Source organism: Ammospiza caudacuta, chromosome 7, assembly GCF_027887145.1.
Source record: "Ammospiza caudacuta isolate bAmmCau1 chromosome 7, bAmmCau1.pri, whole genome shotgun sequence".
In the NCBI taxonomy this organism is placed as follows: domain Eukaryota; kingdom Metazoa; phylum Chordata; class Aves; order Passeriformes; family Passerellidae; genus Ammospiza; species Ammospiza caudacuta.
Genome location: NC_080599.1, coordinates 30,883,590 through 30,902,752, shown reverse-complemented (window position 1 = coordinate 30,902,752; position 19,163 = coordinate 30,883,590). Strand labels below are relative to the sequence as shown.

General features: G+C 41.4%; 1 protein-coding gene across 2 annotated transcripts in view; it reads right to left on the bottom strand.

The window, feature by feature from the left end:
* Nucleotides 1–6,660: 6,660 nt before the first annotated feature.
* Nucleotides 6,661–19,163, bottom strand: part of DPYD (dihydropyrimidine dehydrogenase) — a 327,901-nt gene continuing 315,398 nt past the window's right edge. For both annotated transcript variants that reach the window (XM_058808550.1, XM_058808551.1), the window contains 2 exons: nucleotides 10,724–10,864; nucleotides 6,661–8,056 (listed from right to left, as the gene is read on the bottom strand). In XM_058808550.1, the coding sequence (XP_058664533.1) occupies nucleotides 7,886–8,056; nucleotides 10,724–10,864 (312 nt within the window). In that variant the 3' untranslated portion in view covers nucleotides 6,661–7,885. The remainder of the gene's footprint in view (nucleotides 8,057–10,723; nucleotides 10,865–19,163) is intronic.

Genomic DNA, 19,163 nt, shown 5'->3' with positions numbered 1-19,163 from the left:
TAGAGAGCTTGGAGGATGCTTTCTATATACAAAGAGAAACAAAGGCATGAGGAGAACATGGATCAGCACAACCTGCAGTGTGCACAGAGCCTCTGTGCTCGGGCTTTTCCTGTCCAGGGTAGGCCTTTCACCTTGCCAGCTACATAACTCTCTCCTTCTGGGTCTTTGGGCATTTCTGAGACAATCATTGCCTAGGAGGCAGCACTTAAAATTTAATTCAAGTAGGGAAGGCGGTGCACATGAATGATACTGACTCTACTAGCCCTTGTAGAATATATGATTTATACATTCACTCAAGCAGCAGTGAATGAACAATATTATAGCAGGCAATATGCTATTGTGCTGTTACTTCTATGCCTTGTCTTTTCAATGAAGGGATTTATACCTTCAAAGTTAATTAACTCATTTCTCAAAATCATTTACACATCTGCTCTGTTTCCAGTAAAACTTAGTTTCTTAACTTCTGAGTTACATTTAAAAAACCAAACCAAAACAAAGCTGAACCTCCCTTTGTATCAGACAGGTTACTTCATTTGTAATGAGTTCAGATGTGGAATTGCTAATAATGATAGATTTCCTTGGGCTGAAATTTGGTGTGTAATTTTGCTGGAAGGACAGCAGGTAAGCAATGGCCATGAGCCTGTTGTTGTGTGTCCCACCACTGCTGCAAAGCAGGCTCAGTTTGGGGGTGTCTGTGTGTGCCAGGCCCTCCTGTCACTGGCAGACAGCGAGCTGGAGCTGGGGGCTCTCCAGCTCCTGGCCACACCACCCCAGCCCCCATGGCTGCTTGGCACAGCATGTCACAAAGAGCTTTTCCAGCTGGCTGTGGGGCCTGTTTTGGTCCCTGGTGGCCAAAGCCCGGCTGCCAGGGGCAGTGCTGGGTGCTGTGGGGGCTCAGCCCAGCCCCAGCTCACCCCAGGCCTCGGCAGAGCTGTGGGGTGAGCGCAGCCCTGGGAATGGCAGCGCTTCAGAGGAGCCATGCGGGCAGGGCTGCCACTGCCCTGCTCTGCCACACACAGGAGCAGCCCTGCTTCTTTCTGCTGATGGGCAGACTTATTATTTTAATTAAACTATTATTTCAATAACCCTTACAGCGTGTGGGCGTGGCTTAGGCAGCATTAAACCCAAAGTAAACAAAGAGCGTAGCACTCCATCTGCTTTTAACAGCAACCCGACTGTTTGGGCAGCACACAGAGCTGGGCACTGTCAGTATTTACTGTGGAACACCTCTTGCCAAATTTAGCCTACAAGCTGATCACAGGTTTCATTATTTCAAGCCATTTATTCTTTTCTGATGCGAAGAACACCTCTTCTCTGCACCAAATGCTGCTTGTGAAGTCTGCTTTTCCACTTAAGGGATGCTAAGCAGAAGTTAACCAATGAAATGAAGGTAAATTTAATTACAAAAACCATAACGTTCTTCAAAACTAAGAGCTCACTCTCTCTCCAACAAGGAAAAATACAAATAGAAACCCTTTGGCAATGCTGAAGAAATATCTGGGGCTGAGGTGAAAGGGGCACAGCTTGTCAAGTATGCTGAAAGCTGAATGTGGATTACCCGTGAGTGCAAAAATGAATAAATGTGTTTTATTCCATTATATTAATGAAATGGTTAATTCTGTTGCTATAGCAACAAGGAACAGCCATGCTAAAAAGCTAAAGGGCCATACATAATGCCAGATACAAGGTCTCTCTAATTCTAAAGCTGATTTTCTTAGCCACAATAGAAGTGTATTTTCAATATCATCAGCTTTTGCATCAAATCCTCAAGCTAATCCAATAAATAGGCTAGTAGTATAAAATAGCATATATGTTGGCACTTCATAAACTTACAAAAGGGGGTTACCTCTGCACAGTTCTCCAGAAGGATCCACAGAGTGCAGTGTGGGATGCTTTGAGAGCCTGCTCTCTGTGTGATGGTGAGGCTGCAAATGTGTTACAATGGGCAGCTCCTACACTCAGGGAGCAGGTGCCTGCAGGGGTAACCACTGCAGCACCAGCCCAGACACCTTCCTGATTAGCTACTTCACCTTGTGGAAAACAGACTTCATGTTCTTTTCACCTGCATTTCATGTGATTTTGATTGAAAATAATAATTCCGTAAGGTTTCAATGAGGAATCCTGCAGTGCTTCCTTTTGTTTAACATGAAAGCCATGGGCAGGGTGACCCATGGTCTTGCCAACAGCCAGAGAACAGACCATAATTACTGAAGCCTATGCAAAGGAAAGAGCAGTGCCCACCCTGCCCTTCAGAGGAGCCTGCACCGCCAGGGCTCCCTGGGACAGGAGCTTTCACAGGCTGGAGCCTTCACCAGGCACGGGAGCACTTCCACTCCTTTGGCTCCCTTCTGTCACAGTGAGATTTATCAAACACCATGTCACCAACTCTGCCTGGAACAAATGAAAGTCAATATATCTTCACTCACAGGAGAAACACAATTCACTGGCTCCCCTTGTTGAGCTTAGACAGAAAATTTGGCCTCCTACACCTGCACAAGCAACATGGGTGACTTTTATCTGCAGGCCATCTGGTTTGCATGAGATTGGCAGTAATGTTCCTGAGAAACATAATTTCTCAATAATTGAATATAAAGCTTTCAGTGCTGAGGCCTAGAACTGTCTGCAACAGGCAGAAGTAAAAGCTGTGATGATAGGTAGTCTCTAAATAGGTGAGAACAATGTCCTTTAGGATGATAATTAGCTACAGTCAGTGGCATGTGATTCTAATCAGCAATTGTGAGTGTGAGCTGGCCACTGGAGGTATTTGATATTGCTTGCCTCTTGCTGAAATGCAATAAAAGAGTGCTCACCACTGGAGGCAGAAACATTGAGAAGCAACATTAACTGCATCACTATGCTGGAGTAAAATGTTTTGGTCTTACAAAAACACAAGGCAGATCAATGGTTGCCACTGCTTTAGTCAACTTGTATGAAAATCATTTATTAAAATCCTCCTGAACCTTACACAGTACCCAAAACCAGATGAGGAACAGCTTTAAACTGCTGCCCTGAAGGTTCCTGGTTGCAGTATGTGTGAAAGGCCATGCAGTGCAGGCAGGTGGGCTCTGTGTGACCTCCAGCTCCAGAAGGTGATGCTGCAGTGGCCCTGCAGAGCAGGCCCTGCCATGGGGGCAAAGGCAGCTCCCTGCAGAAAACAGGGAATCTTCCTGCCCCCACTGCACTGCAGGGCTGAGGGACATGGACAGGTTGGGATTTCTGCAGCACCACAGGAAACCCCAGTAGTTCAGAGGTTTGTTGGCATTTGTCAAGGATAGATGAACTGAAGGGCTGCAATGTTCAGGTGCTGAGCAGAAAGGATTTTGTTCTGCTCTGGGCTGTCCATAATTCCCATATACTGCCCCAGCATCCAGGTAAGTGTGCCATGGGAAAGCTTAATAACTTGCAATTCTTTAGCAGAAAAGGAACAAATTGCATTCATTGTGGTAACTTTAGTGTGCTTAGGCTAGAAATGGGGAGAGTGGCTTTCTTTGTGCACAGGTGGTAAGTGTTCACTTGCCAAGCTGACCTCCAGTTTCAGTGCTTGACAGCAATGAGAAGATCTGCTCCCACATCACAAAAATCATGATGGGCAGATTCAGACCTCTGAGAAAGAAGGGATTAAAGCAGGATCTCTACTCCTGGGCAAGGCAGCGTGGACGTTTGCACAAGATCCAGCAGACTAACCTGAAGAAGAGTTATTAAAAATTGATCTCCCAGAGTAACAACTGCAAAGATTAGTTTCTCAGAAAAGAAAGGAAATGGCAACAGCAGAAACAAAGCAACCCAGATGGCCCATAAGCAGACTAATTACATGAAAGACCCAGAAGCAACTCTGAAGTTACCAATCCAGCTGCCGAGAGCATCTGCCAGGTTGCCAGATGTTGCCAATGAAAACCTATCTTCCACAGTTCATCAAAGAACTGGAGCTGCCTGGTGAAGTGAAACCTCTGCCAATAAAATAAATATTTAATCTAAAAAATATTTTCTACTAGGAATCGTTGAAAAATATAAAATTTTAACAACATGTCCAACCTGATGTTACTGTAGATAAATAATGAAACATACTTACAAGAATGCATTGGCAAGATCTTATTGATAGGAAATCTCCATGCTTAACATTTTATTTCTGAGGCTAGAGTCTTGGATTGTATTAAACAAAGCAGTTTTATGAGGCATGAGGTTGATGGAACTCAGCTGGGGTTTGGATAATTTGCCTTGAATCTAGCAGTCACTTTTGCCACCTTGAGATAAAAGGCTTAAAAAGAACAAAGCTGGAGGAGCCAAAGGTGACAGCAGTGGGCACTGTAAGGTGGGGAGGCTGCAGAAATGACAGTGAGCCACTCTGGGGCTGCCAGGTCACCTCTCCCAGAGCTCTGTGTCCTCCAGAGCACAACAGAGAGCAGCAGTTCTAGGTGTGTAACTCACATTGTGCTCCTGCTAAATTTTATAAACTGAACAAATGGATGGCTGATAAAGAAGCTTCCTCTAGCAACTGGTAAAGGATCTGAGCAAGCAGCAGTACACACGTGCAGGGCTGCAGCACTGGACACACCCAATAGATTCATGCAAAGACTAGTTTTAATTTTGCTATGAGATCAAATGAATATTCCATTTTAAATCAGGAAATTACATATTTTAAAAATCCTGTGTGATTTTTAAAATGTGTGTATTAATGTTGCCAATCCAGTGTCTTGGAAATATTATGTCAGTTCATCCTAGAGGCCAAAACCCAAACTGCCTGTATAGTCTGTTAGTGAGGCAAAACATCTCTTTTTTCCAGTGAACATGGGTGCTTTGGGATTCACACAAGCATATTTGGCAGCTTTTTCAAGTAATTTTTGGCCTGCAGAGCATCCACTAAACATGGGGAGCATTTTCTGTTGAGGAATATGACATGAATAAGAATGTGCTACCAGAGGATGAGCACTTCTATCATAATTTAATTTGTCAAATATAGCTCACAGTATTTTATAATAATAATCAATAGCACAACGTATTTAAAAACTGCAAGGGCTAGGGTTGGAGGATGTCAACCGTCATGTCTTTAATAATACATAATTCCTTAAATGTGCAACTAAATCACTGAAATATATGAGCTTAATTTGGAACCTCTTACACTTTGAAAATTCATATCTCTTTTTTAATAACTGGCTACAGAATTTGCAGACCAGACCAGATTTTTCTAATTTGTTTCCTTGGCTCTTAAATGGGATGATTCCCCAAGTCCAATGTGAAAAACATATAAACCCCAGGAATATGTCCTTTGGGGCTCTCTCCCCTGCCTGTTTACACCTTGCCTTACCCTGATGACTTAAGACATTCCTGCAGGAGACCTAAATGTGGCTATTTCTCTGAGTTCCTGCAACACACAGATTTATTGCTGACTGTCAGAGTCAGAAACAAATGCATTTGGGAATGCATTTCCTGAAAATGTTAACTGGCTTGACAGAACAAGAGTGGGGCAGAGGGTGGGCACTAAGAAAGAGGCCTCTATAACATTATTCCCTCTTTAGTAACAAATTATAGTCTTGATTTTAGTCTTGATTCACAAAGAATGCCTTTACCTCTCCAAAGATTACTTCACAGCCACTGAGGAATACTGAATGTCCTGTGACTACTGAATATTCTTGGAAAAGCTCTGATTTTGCTGCTACATTCATCAGGTACCTGTGCTCAGATACTTAAATTAGCTCTCCTGGCATTGTCCTGTATTTCAAAGAAACCAAACACTGCCAGATGTGATACCTTCAGGACAGTAAGATAACTGGGTGTGGGGATGCAGGATCCTGCAGAGGCTGCCCTGCTCAGGCACAGGTGACACAGGCGACACAGGTGACACAGGTGACACAGGTGACACAGCAGCTCAGCCACAGGGCTCGTGGCAGGCAGGATGGAGAATGAGCAGTACATGGTAACAGCCGGGCAGAAGACAGAAGATGCCACCTTTCCTTGTATCTGCTGTCTGAGAAGATAAAATATTATTTTCAGACCATCTGATTTTGATGTCTTTTTCTGCCCCACTCAAGGGCATGCTGCTTCTTAGGCAGCTCCTCAGCAGAGGGACAAGCAGTACATGCAGAGGCTCTCCAGACTTTGTCACCAACACTCACAAAACAACTTGTTCTTCCTGTGAGTCCACAGTAGCTCATGTAAGATAAGAAACTACTGCAAGACTAGGAGCTTTAAAGAAGTTGCAAGCAAATATTTTCTAAGCACTATGACTGTCTGTTCCTGTTTCATCTGAGTCAGAAAAACCCACAATGATAAATAAGAAAATTAAAATACAAAGAGAAAACTGTTAGTGGAGACACTGGACTTGAGCCTGCCAGCAAGCCCAGAGCACCAGCAAAACAGTGTTGGTGGAGCAAGGACACTAAATGAAATGACACTTGAAAATGTTCAAATTTACACTGTGTGTGTGGGGAGGGAAGGCAAAAGGAAGGCAAGTCTCAGGCAGACAAAGAGGTGCCAGAGAGGGGCAAAGAGCATGATACATTCTGCACTCTAGGCAATCAATGGAACAATGCACATGTGAGTTAACTCATTAATGGTTCCTGGAGTGAACCTTAGAGATTAGAAACACCAACTGACAAGGCTCTACAAAAGAAAATCTGTTCAGTAAATGCAAAAAGAAAAATCACAAACACACCCAAGCTGGTTTCAACATTTATTTATAATTCAGCATTCAATTCATAAATCAAGAAACAAAAGCCAGGGTATCTTTTTAATCAAAGCTTTTGCTGCTCACAATATATGGTATAAGAAATTGAACTGATAGATCATTTATTATTGTTATGAAACTAAAGGCTTTATATTCTTAAGTGGAGTAAAGCAGACAGCAATATGTTCATATTAGAAGGTTCCTACTGTGAGTGAAAAATGGATTAAAATTGAGATACTATTTAGTAAGACAGATGAATCTGTAGTTATTTTTGGCTGTGAAACTGCTAGAACTATACACAGCACTGGGAGAAATCACCTTGCCAGTTTACCCTGTGTGTCTGTGTTTGGCAAACACAGCCTGCAGGGTGTGTAGTCCGTTTGCAGGCAATCAGATCTCTGACCTGAAACGTGTACATTCTGGAACATTAATTGGCACAATTAAAAAGTTATTTAGAGGATGAGCTTGGAGCAAAAAATGTTGTTGCTTTCTAGAATCCTGAAATGCAACCTGGACTTCCTAATAAGCCATTTTAACTGTTTGCAGAGATGTTATAAGTGTTCACTGAGGGGGGAAAGTAATGATCAAACCACCCATACATACAACACACAAATCTGAAGGGTCCAGCATGTGTCAGTGCAAAGCAAATTTATTCTATAAAGTGACTAGTGTGAAAAAGAATTAGAAAGGATTATAAAAATACACTACCATATGTTGTAGTAGTTGAAAGTGATTAATCCAGTTCTTATATCCTATTTTAAACTCTCTTTCATTTCTGTCTATAGAAAAATAGAAGCCGCATCGCTTTGTTTGCATGCTATGTAGTTAATTACATCTTCTAAGAAACTCTTTTAAAACTAAATGTAATGTTTAATTACAAAATGCTCTCCTTGAAAACAGTTAGCTTGTACATTGATTTGTAGTTCATTAAAAATGCTTTCTTAATTATATTTCCAGCCAGAAAATACACAGAGATTAAAGAGACTATAGAGAAGTTTTGAAATCACAGCATGAATTGAAACAAGAAAGTTACACTTCAAATAGTGGACAACTGACAGCCACGATCACCTTTCTGTAATTTCGAAACTTAAATGTTGCAAAAATAATAACTGGAAAGCCGTGTTGGCTGTACCAGCTAAGGGGATAAGGTGTTATATAGGAGAGGATGTGCAGGGCTAATTATAAAGCCAATCAATGGCACCCAGAGGGGCGAGGCGCCGTGGCTCAGCGCGCGGGGCCCACGGCCAAGGGCAGCCCGCGCTGGGGCTCGTAGGGGGTTCTCCTGGAAACCATGCGGATGCAGTCGATGACAGGGCACACGCTGAGACACAGGGTGCAGCCCGTGCAGCTGTCACTCACCGTGGGCAGGTGGGTCTCGGCATCAAACTGGATGGCCTGCAAGCAGGAACAGACATTACTGATGGCACGCGCGGGAAAGGTCAGAGCTGCTCCCGTCCCAGGGTCGGCATCTCCTGCGCTGCAGCGCTGGGAGACACCTCGGTGTGAGTCTGCACCGCAGCTACAGCAACTGCTCCACTGGCGGGGAACAAAACCCCTCTCCAGACACTGGAGTTACAGAGGTGGGCCAAATTACACCTCGGCAAAAGCTCACGGGCCACAGGGGCTGGTTACAAAAGGAGGAGTTTGCTCCACATATTTAAACTCTCAGAGGGTATTTCTCCTTGATGTAAAGGAGATATTTCCTAAGCTTGCAATGTGCTGGGGTTATTGGTTTAGAGAAGACACCAGACCACACCTGCACAGCTTCAGCACAATGCCCATCACAAGGCATTCTTTTGACTTTTATTCTCAGCACAGCATAAACAATCTAATTAATAAACAGAGAAAAACACAGCTTATTGTGCCTCGTGTGATTACTTTTCTTTGCAAATCTATGAAAAGAATATCAGAGTTTGGGGCAGGCAGAGCATGCTTTAGTTCTCACGTTCCATGCAGTGAATCCTCATTACCAATTAGGGTGATAAGTGTATTTGAATGTGAAATAACAGTTGCTATCTCAATGATATAAGCTCCTGGTTGTAATGGAAATGGCAATTAAAAGCAAAAACAAAAGCTTCGCAAAACCACAAAATGTCAATATCTAAGAAGCAAGACTAGAGAAGGAAAAAATTTAAAAAACCACCAGCAACACTGAATATCCACTTTGAAGAGTTTAGGAGGGAAAATGAGACCTGAAAGTTGAACTCTGACAAACAAGCAGTGCCTTAGCAAATCTCCCTGAGCACTGTCAGCGCTGGGGGAGGCAGGGGGTGACGGGCTGTACTGGTGCTGCTGCGGGTTGGCTCCTAAGGCAGATTTGAGGCATTTGGGGTTTCAGGACTAGGAAGGCACAGAAGTTGCTGTAGCAACCAGCAAGGGCACGGAGTCTGTACTAACTGCTCTGGATCTCTGAGTTTTACTTCAGCTTGAGCACAAAGAGAGCTCTGGCTTGTGAGTATTTAAGGAGGACTCCTTTCTTTCTCTCTCCCTAACAACAATGCACATCTTGAAAGGGAGTTCAAAGAGGCAGAACAAGTCAGGACTACAGTGCTGACTTTAAATTAAGGAAAGCTTTTCTGCTGGAGTCATACAAGGTGACAGCTGCGTAGAGCAGCATGGATATTTCTGAAACAAAGGGAAGCTTAAAGCAGATGCTGTTTTGAAGGTGAGGGGGGTTATTGTTGATTTATTTGCAATTAAGAATTCCTTTGCAATTCTGTTCCAATTAATTTCTTTCCAATTTCCTTAAATAAGGAAAAAACATTTTTCTTTCATTTTTCTTTCTGTGCTTAGAAAACATTCTGGGGGTTTAAACTTTGGTTCTTTTGGTGCTGATTTTTATTTCCAGTTACAGAAAATAAAATTTACTAGATCTAAATCCAATATTTTGCTCTCTAAGGGCTATATGAAAAATACAATTCTCCTGATAAATCTGATGTAAGGGGAAAGGTGAAGATTGCAATGTCAAGAAGAAATTCAGACAGTTAAAAGGCTACTGTAGTAATCTATTTTTGGAAAAAAACACCATTAATTTTCTTTTATCAGTGGAAAAACCTTTGCTCTGACACACTTGTTTCAAATGCAGTTGATTTGCAATGGAAGACTTCTTTCTGTGACTTTATGTAGTTCAAGTCATCAGACCTATTATTGGTTAGACTGAATTCAAGACAAACAAAAACTCACAGTGTCCAGAGGACACTTGGTGCTCAATTAAAGAACTTGTTTTTGACAAGCTCTTTTCAGACTAAGATGTATGGAAACACCCATGTAGAAATTACTGTTTGCTGCATATTGAATTCCATGAAAGTTATGCTAGACCATATTTTGATTTTCTTAAAGAAAATGAATCCTCCTGTATTGTCTTTTTTACTGCAGACCAGTCCATCAGCTCCAGTGTGCATGGCATGGAATGGCACCTAGACATGCTGATATATTTCATACAGCTTGTTACCATATTGAGCAATCAGAAATACTTTGCTGCAAATAGGAGCCTCAGCTCAAAATTGGGCCATTTTCTGGTCACAATGATTTCTGCAAGCTTCAACCTGCTGCTCAAAAAACCCTGGCAGTTATCCTGGAGAAAGGATTTGTAACTCACTCAAGATCAAAACAAAACCCCATCTGCCTGAAACCTGAATTAGTTTGGTTACTCTGAGGGAAAAAGAACTGGGTTTCTTAAAAACCATTTGGCAATAAGACCAGCCCATGTCTCCCACTTGGTGGGAAGGGATGTGTTCTTCTCTTTCTCTCTCATGAACCTGAAAACCATCAAGAGCTACATTACTGCCATTTAACTTGGGGCTTCTTCATTTCTTCCGCTTACAAAGAGCCCCAGTTGCAGCCAGGCCCCTGTGACAGTGGCATGGGCTGTGCAGCCCCCAGGACCAGCCCTGCCTGGGCAGGGTTTGTGAGCCACAGCCTGGGAGCATGATGGGCTTTGAATTCAACATTTTGGGCATCTGTTTTTTACCACCTGCTCATTAACAGAAGGTGAATTCTTTCTTCCCAGCAGCAGAAAGATAACTCATGGTGCCTTTCTGCTAATTACAGCTGTGCTCTTACCTGGTAGCCAGAATCATTACAGGTCATGTAGCATTTGCCACAGTTGATACACATTTCCTCGTCAATCAGAGCCACAACTTGCTCTGTGTTGCACAGATCACCATATGTTCCAATATACTGCAGTGCTTTTCCAATTACATCCTAGGGGGAAAAAAAAGTTATTGACTCGTTTATAAGATACCTAGGCAGTCTCCACAGCTGCACTGGAGAGCTCTCAGTTCTTCAACAAGGAAGATTTTGCCATGCATTTTGATGATGGTTAGGATTTTTCTTATAAATTTCCACATGGCTGACCTTCATACCCCCTACAAAATACAAAGTATTTTCCATACAGGCACATTTTGAACAGTACTAGAAATACACATTGTGTACAAACACTTTCTACAAATAGGTTACACATTTAGTACTTGATTTTGCATGTGCTGTTGTTTTGCCATGATTGGGTGAAACTTCAAGGAACAAAATGGAATGTAACACAGGAGTCACGTGTTCTAATCAGATCATCTTTGGTCATTTCTCACTAGCACAGATTTAAGAACTCACAGCAAGGAAAGAAAAAACTGAGAATAACAATAGCTCTTCTCTCTTTAGCAAGGTGCACAAATGACATGATCATCAATTTATTGCAAATACTGCACAGAAGTAAGCTCTGGGTCTAATCCTGCAAGATCTGTTAACTTCACAAGTAGGAACTTGCTACATCAACCTTACACATCAGTGCTGCAAAAGGTGTATGCCAGCACAGCATACACCAAAAAGGAAAGCTCTGCTACATAAATTAAATGCAGAAATGAGTCCAACCTTGTCTTCTTAGTCTGATAAGAACTTGAAAACCCAGCACTAGTTTGAAAGAATGAGGTCTACCTGGTCTTCAGCACTTTTACAATAGTATCTTTATGCAAAGAGACAAATTTCTTTGTTCACTGGATGCAGTATTAGCATCTATGAAGTTTCACCTAGTGACTGTTGAGCTGGAAAATTCAACCAAATCCTATGCCCAGGAAGAAAGACTGGCAAATTGTACTATTTCCTTGTTCCAGAAACTCAAATGTTTTCTCTCTGCCAAACCCCACAGTTGCTGCCATGTGAAATACCTCGGTTGCATTCATTCAATACTAAAAGCCTTCCAGTTCTTCTCAGCAACCTGCAGAGAACATTAATGCTCTTTCAGCATAAAACAGCTATGGCACATTGCTAAAGGCAGCATGAGGAGTGTGGACAGATGACTGTGAGCAAGTTATCACAGCTTAATGAGTTAACACTCATCACTCGAGCTGTGCAAGCTGATTTTGTGCATAGTCCAAAATCACTGCAAATTTGAAGTAAAATCTGTTTGCTTAAACTACTGTAAAAGGTCAATTAACTACTATGGAAGTGTTTCAGCTAATGCATTTCACTAGAACCAGACTTGAACTTGAAGCCCTTTACTGTGACTCCACTGATGAACTATGGTAACTAAATCAAATGTGATGATCTAGGAACTGCTTACACTCCCATCTTTTCATTTCCAGTTCTTAATCAGAAACATTCATGGATTTACTGAATTTACAACAGTTTTCAGGTGTCTGCAGTCTTCTGTGTCAGCTGAAATACTGTAGTGATAGACTTCAGCTCCAGTTTGCTTCAGCTCTCATGTAGGCTTGTCTGTTGACAAGCCTTGAATTTTGCACCTGCTACAGGTTTCAAAATACACGTTTTTGTGTGATCTGCTGGCCCCAGCAATGCTAACTATCCTTGAGCCTCTCTTGTGTGTATACAGCCCCCAAACATTCCACTGCCACAAATCCACATTGCCTGCAAGTATGAGCTATGTGCTCAAGAATGTAAAGAAATTATGCAAAACATGCACAAGATACAATTGAGTGGCTTTCCACTGCCTGCCTGTGTTGCAAAAGTACCAACAGGGGGAGATTCCTGATAGTGAAGAGCTTTTCAGTCTAAAAAGCCATATGTTTAAAAAGCATAGGTTATTTTCTCAGGGAGGTTCTGGATTCACATTTATATTCTTTAAATATTGTTTGGATGTTAACAAAACCCACAGAGCTCAAGTGGGTTGCAGAGATGTACTACTCCAGTAACCACGGAATGGAGTGTCTTGCTTATGAGAGAAGACAACAAGAACCTTAGAAGATGTTTAGCCTAGGAAGCTGATGGCAGAGCAGGAATATAAAGTCTCTCTCTAAATATACATCAGGGAGGAAAAAGGGCTCTTTAAGTTAAATGAAAATGTTGGCACAAGAGCACACAATTGTAAGCCAGCCATGAATAAATTCAAAGCTAGAAATTAGAAGAGGCTTTTTAAATGGGAAAGGAGTGAGGTGGTTAATGCCCTTCCAGGGAAACAGCTGGAGGAGATGGGGGAGACAGTCCAAGGTTTAGGGTAGCATTATTAGATAGCTCAGGAAATGGTTGCTTGAAACAACATGATCAAAATTGATTTTTCCAGCTACAAACTTACAAAGGAATAACAAAAACAATGCATAAGGCATGGTGATTTCTGCATTTTTAACAAAGCCTCGCTTCTCACAGCTCACAAAAATACACTTTTGGGGACTTAGAATCCCAAATAGGGAGCATGATGGCACTTCAGAGGCCTGAAAGTGATTTCAAAAGACTGTGTCACTGATTTACTACTCATTTACACTCATTGGTATTGTGTCTTTTAATCACTGCTTTATCTCAAACAAAGACTGTATATTTATTAATTTGCAAAGTTTCAAGACATTATTGGCTAAAAAAGCAATGGTACTTAAAAGATGTTCTGCAGGTGCATTCTTTTACAGCATCTCAGAGCTTCTTGTTTTCTCAAATCATAAATGCTTGGAACAAAATAAACAGTGCAGCAAGAAATAATCAGCTTTCACTGTTAAAAGCAGTTTCACTCCAAGCAGCGACTGTCTAAAATGGCACTATGGGATTCCACACTTGGTATAGCTCAATGGCCTCCAGATCAAATTTGCACTGTTTACAGATGAATTTTTTTTTTTTTTTTTTGCCAACTGCCAGACCTGCAAACAGAAGCCAGGTTCTGAAAGTCAAGCTGTGTTCTTTCTGGCTTATGCATTAGCAGCAGCAATTTAAAAACAAACAACCAAAAAACCCAAAACAAAACCACCAAAAAAACCCTCCAAAACTGGAAGTTAAATCTGCACCTCTGTGACAGCAGGGACCTAGAGTACTCTTTTTGATTACTGCTGTGCTCTCCTCCTCTTCTCAACATAACTGAAAAAATTGGGAAAGGAATGTAGTCCTGTAACTGGAATTGTCAGGGAATTCAGTTGCTATGGAGAGAATCAGAGCAGAATCCATTAGTTTTATGTTACTAATGAATACAGAAAAAAAATTCTTTTTGTCACTAAGCTAAGCAGATGTGGGTTTGAGTATAAACAAGGAGAAGATCTGTTCAGTAGGATATTATTTTTGCAATTCTACAATAGGTGCATTTTAATGTTAATATATCAACCATTTAATGATGATTAGCTTTTCATAAGTCATCGTATTAGTGAACCTCTATTTGTAAATACAATTCATGGTTCAGCTCTGGTCCTTGCAGACCTGCTGTGTCCATCTTCATGCAGATGCTTTTGTAAAAGACCATGCTGTGTTCTAGAGATGATGAACATCACAGGCCTCTGATTAGAACACCATACACAGTGCAGGTTCTGCATGCCATGCAGCAAGTCAAAGGGAACACACGTCAGGGAGGTACCTGCCTTCCACCTGATCTTTTTTGGCAATAAAGGTGAGAAAATGGTTAGAGAGCGAGAGATGAAAAGAAGAAATGTTAGAAATAAAACTATGGATTAGTTTAAAAAATAAAAAGTCACCAGAATCTGAGGGTACATGACCATGGTCAATTTACAGTAAAGTAGCTTAAAAAAATACATAAAACTAACTCTTCTCGAAAGATTACAGACACTTTGCCAATACTTAAAATGCTATTAAAGGTACTGTGGGCTTTAAGGACCTCTAAGCCTTGTTTTCAGTATTACAGCTGCAATACTAGATAAAGTGGGCCTTAAAAAATAATTCAAATCATAGAATCATACCATATCACACAATATCCTGATTTGGAAGGGACTCACATTGAGTCCAATTATTGGCTGTGCACAGGATAATCCCAAAAAATTCACACTGCTTACCTGTGAGTGTTGTCCACTTAAATGAACCTTTGTGACACAATTCAATGTGATTTCTATAATGAAAATTATGCTTCTTGTATTTATCACAATTTTTTATGAAGACTATGAAGTAATAAATTAAAAAAACTCTTAAAAAACAAAAACTCCTGTAATTTTAATGTTTGACAAGGTGTCTCACAGAGGCCTGTGACACAAGAGAGCTCTGAAATTAACTAGCCATGAAGTGGCTAAACAGAGCAAAAAATAAAGGGCTGGAATACAGTGATCAATGTTCAGAAAAGGTAAAGCATTAGCAGAACAAAGTGTGTCAATTTTCTGGTTTAGCTATGATGTTGTTTAATATGCTTGAGTGTGTTTCAGGAAAAAGCTTTGAACCAGAAGACTGTAGAGTTGATACAAGTTTTCATTTAAACTAAATTAAAATCCAAGGAACCTGTAGGTATTTTATAGAACTAGATGAACAGGTACTATCACAGTGAAAAAATACAGTTCGATGAGCAGCTTATCAACGTAAGTAACTTTTGCTGATCTTGCCAACTGATACATTCTAGGTAAAAGGAAGAGAAAACAGGGTGGGAGACACCCCTGACAGCTCATGGAACTGTCCTGATCAGAGGCAAACTAGCCCCCATAAGTACTGCAGTGCTGTTCCAATTAACCAGCCATGATGTGGAATATGCAGCCATTCCAGCATTACCAACAGAAGCTGAGTGCCCTGGAGCACTGGGCAATGATTAATGGGATGAAATTTAACAAGTCCAAGTGCCAGATTCTGCACTAAGGACAGAGTAACACCAGGCAGAAATACAACGAGAGGAGAGGAGAGGAGAGGAGAGGAGAGGAGAGGAGAGGAGAGGAGAGGAGAGGAGAGGAGAGGAGAGGAGAGGAGAGGAGAGGAGAGGAGAGGAGAGGAGAGGAGAGGAGAGGAGAGGAGAGGAGAGGAGAGGAGAGGAGAGGAGAGGAGAGAAGAGGAGAGAAGAGGAGAGGAGAGGAGAGGAGAGGAGAGGAGAGGAGAGGAGAGGAGAGGAGAGGAGAGGAGAGGAGAGGAGAGGAGAGGAGAGGAGAGGAGAGGAGAGGAGAGGAGAGAAGAGAAGAGAAGAGAAGAGAAGAGAAGAGAAGAGAAGAGAAGAGAAGAGAAGAGAAGAGAAGAGAAGAGAAGAGAAGAGAAGAGAAGAGAAGAGAAGAGAAGAGAAGAGAAGAGAAGAGAAGAGAAGAGAAGAGAAGAGAAGAGAAGAGAAGAGAAGAGAAGAGAAGAGAAGAGAAGAGAAGAGAAGAGAAGAGAAGAGAAGAGAAGAGAAAAGAGAGAAGAGAACATGTTTGAGTAAATACTTGGGAGAATCAGCCTTAGACTCCCATAAATTATGGGAGACACATGCATAGTTCCACCTGAAATATGCAACATCTCCACACTTATGATGAAGATTACAATATGGTCTTTTCCAGGCAGGCAAGCACAAGGTAAAACTGCTCATGTTAAACACACAGATCCGTGCCAGGAAGGATCCAAATGGTACAAAATAGTTGTGGCAAAATAGAGCTGTCCTTACTTCAATATTCCTCACCTCCCAAGAGGCTTTTAGAGATTTATCACACCACTGGACTAAATGTGGCTAATGCCTGCCACAGTGCTGGCTTTTAGACAGGTACTTACACATCAGCAAAAAAAGACTTGCGTATTTGTGTGTGCAAAAGACCATGCAAATGTATCTGTACCAACGAGGGTGAAAAAAATTTCAAACAAAAGGAATTTAAGCTTGAGGATGTCTGTGGATATTCTTCCAGCAGGTGGAACAGCATGTCATGCCCTAGCTAAGAGAGCTATGCCAGAATGTTTGAACCACCAAACAATCTCCACAGGCAGGCTTCTGGAATAAAAAAAGGAGGAAATAAAATAAGCAGATAAATGGTGACTGAATATTGTGGTATAGGCCCTGAAGGACAAAGAACTAAATTATTAGGAAGAAAAACATGGGATCATGTAAGGAAAGAAATTAAAGCAATAAGGAGGCAACCTGAGGTAGGCAAATACATCTGTGGGAGCTGTACAAAACTGCAGCTGAGAAGAAAAGATCCAGGGCACACAGCCACATGGAGCACAATTTCTAATATTACAGACAAGTGAGAAAAGAATAAATAACTCTGCCAATAATCAAAATATGCAGTTTCAATTAATATTGAAAAATAGAGAAAAAAAAGAGAAAAGCCATGGGAAAAGACATCCAAAAATAAATTAGATTTTGGATAATCACAGAGGGGTTTTAAATTGATAAATAAATGGCAATTTGACAGCATGTGGAATTTACATAGATGTTGGAATTACACATCACCAACCCAACAGCCAATTAGACGGATGAGGAAATTTTTGGAAGGCATCAAGAAATTTGTTGCAACCCCCCAAAAATACAACCAGACAAAGGTCATAGCTCTTTCAAGGGCACCTATCTCTCCTTTAGGTACAGGAATGGGGTCTAGAGTGCCCCCAGAGTATTCTCTTTTTCAGGCTGAACAACCACAAGTCTCTCTGTCTACACAGGAAAGTGTTCCTGCTGTTCAATCATCTTGGTCACTCTCTGAGGGCTTCTTTGTTGTGTGTGAGTTTGTCCAGGAGCTACTGTACATCTCTGCAGGCCTCTGGGAATGTTTCCCTGACTTCCTCTTTGTTGGGGTGCTTGGGCTTCTCTTGCCTCCAGGGCTTTATTTCTTGGTCCTCTATCAAGGAGATCCCTGAAGAGGCCATGTTCTCACTCCTCCCTGTAACTGAAATTGCTGTTTTTTCCCCCCTTTTAAAAGACATTATCCCAGAGGCAATGCCACAGCTGCTGGGCTTGGCCTTGGCCAGTGGTGGGTCTGTCCTGCAGCTGGCTCTCAGGCCCTGGGGAGCTTCCAGCAGCTTCTCACAGAAGCCACCCTGCAGCCCCTCCTCTGTCAAAGCTGGCCATGCAAACCCAAAGCAACTCCTCTCACTGCTGCCTTTGTCATTATGGTGAGCACATTCCCTTGGAAAGAGATGGCCAGACTGACAGACTGCCAGCAGTCAGCTTTGGCAATGCCTGGCTTCTTGTAAGAGCTTCAGGGTGAGCAAGATGATACCCTGATTTCTCTAGCTGAGAAGCTCCTCAGACACCACTCAGAAGTATTCAATATCTGTGTAAACAAATGTGTTTGAGGGAATTCATTTTCCTCTTCCCCTGCAATGGGCTCTCTTTTCTTCTTTTTAATCTGTCTCCTACTACTTGGATCTTTGCTTTTCTACTTGGAGTTAGGCATAATAAATTATTGATCTCAATTTTTTAATGTGTTGGTTTTTTTTCCCCTGGTCTTCATGTCTGTTTTTCCCTCTTGCTAAACTTTTCCCTTCATTCAGTTTACTTGCTTTTGGACAGTTATCAGTTTTTTTGGTTTTCTGCTGTTTTCAGAAGCAAGCCATCTCATTGAAAATGCAGTTATTGGCTGTTGCTTCTTTCTCTTTTTCCCTACATCAATACTCCCCCTGCAAGAAGAACAGAACCATGAAACCTCTGAGGTCAAGCAAGCTTTGAAAATGCTCATCATAGTGAAGAAAAAAGAGTAGATTGCTGTTCTTTGGAACTTTTTGTATATATATATATATATATAGAAGAGAACCTCAGTACAAGAAGATGGGAGGGGTTTTCAAAAGCGTGACACAAACCAAAATAAGCAATCCAAAAACCTGAGAGAGGTCTACAGAAGTGGCAAACTAATTAAATTAAACAGGAAGATGATTCAAAATTTCTCCTTGTCTGGTTCTGCCATCCTACCAGTTACCCTGGAATACTGGATGTATCTGTAAACTGCAATATTCTCTTGGGAATTATGTGGTTTTCTGAGCCACAGCTCATGTTTTATTTTATGCTTGGCCTTATTTTTTCAAGAATTCTTACACATCTGCTCATGTAGATATCTGATATTCTCCCATATATGAAGAAGACAGTCAACATGGTCAACAGACATAATTTTCATACTGCTTTATAAATTATTTCCATGAGAATCTTGATTTTAAAAAAAATTATTTTTCCTATTCAGACTTGATGTTTAAGTAAGCTCTAACGTGAACACCTAGAATAATTAGCTCATGCTGTTTCATTTTATTGATATTTATTGATTACCTAAGGGAAGGGAAAAGCTTCAATGTATGGATTATGCAGTAGATAAGGGTCACAGGTTTTATTTTTACCTTGACATTTACTCATTGTAGACAGTGGATCAGCTACTTAGACAAACATTCTCCAGCTTTAAAATTTCAATCTCTAAACCTATGACACAGCTTTTATATGTAT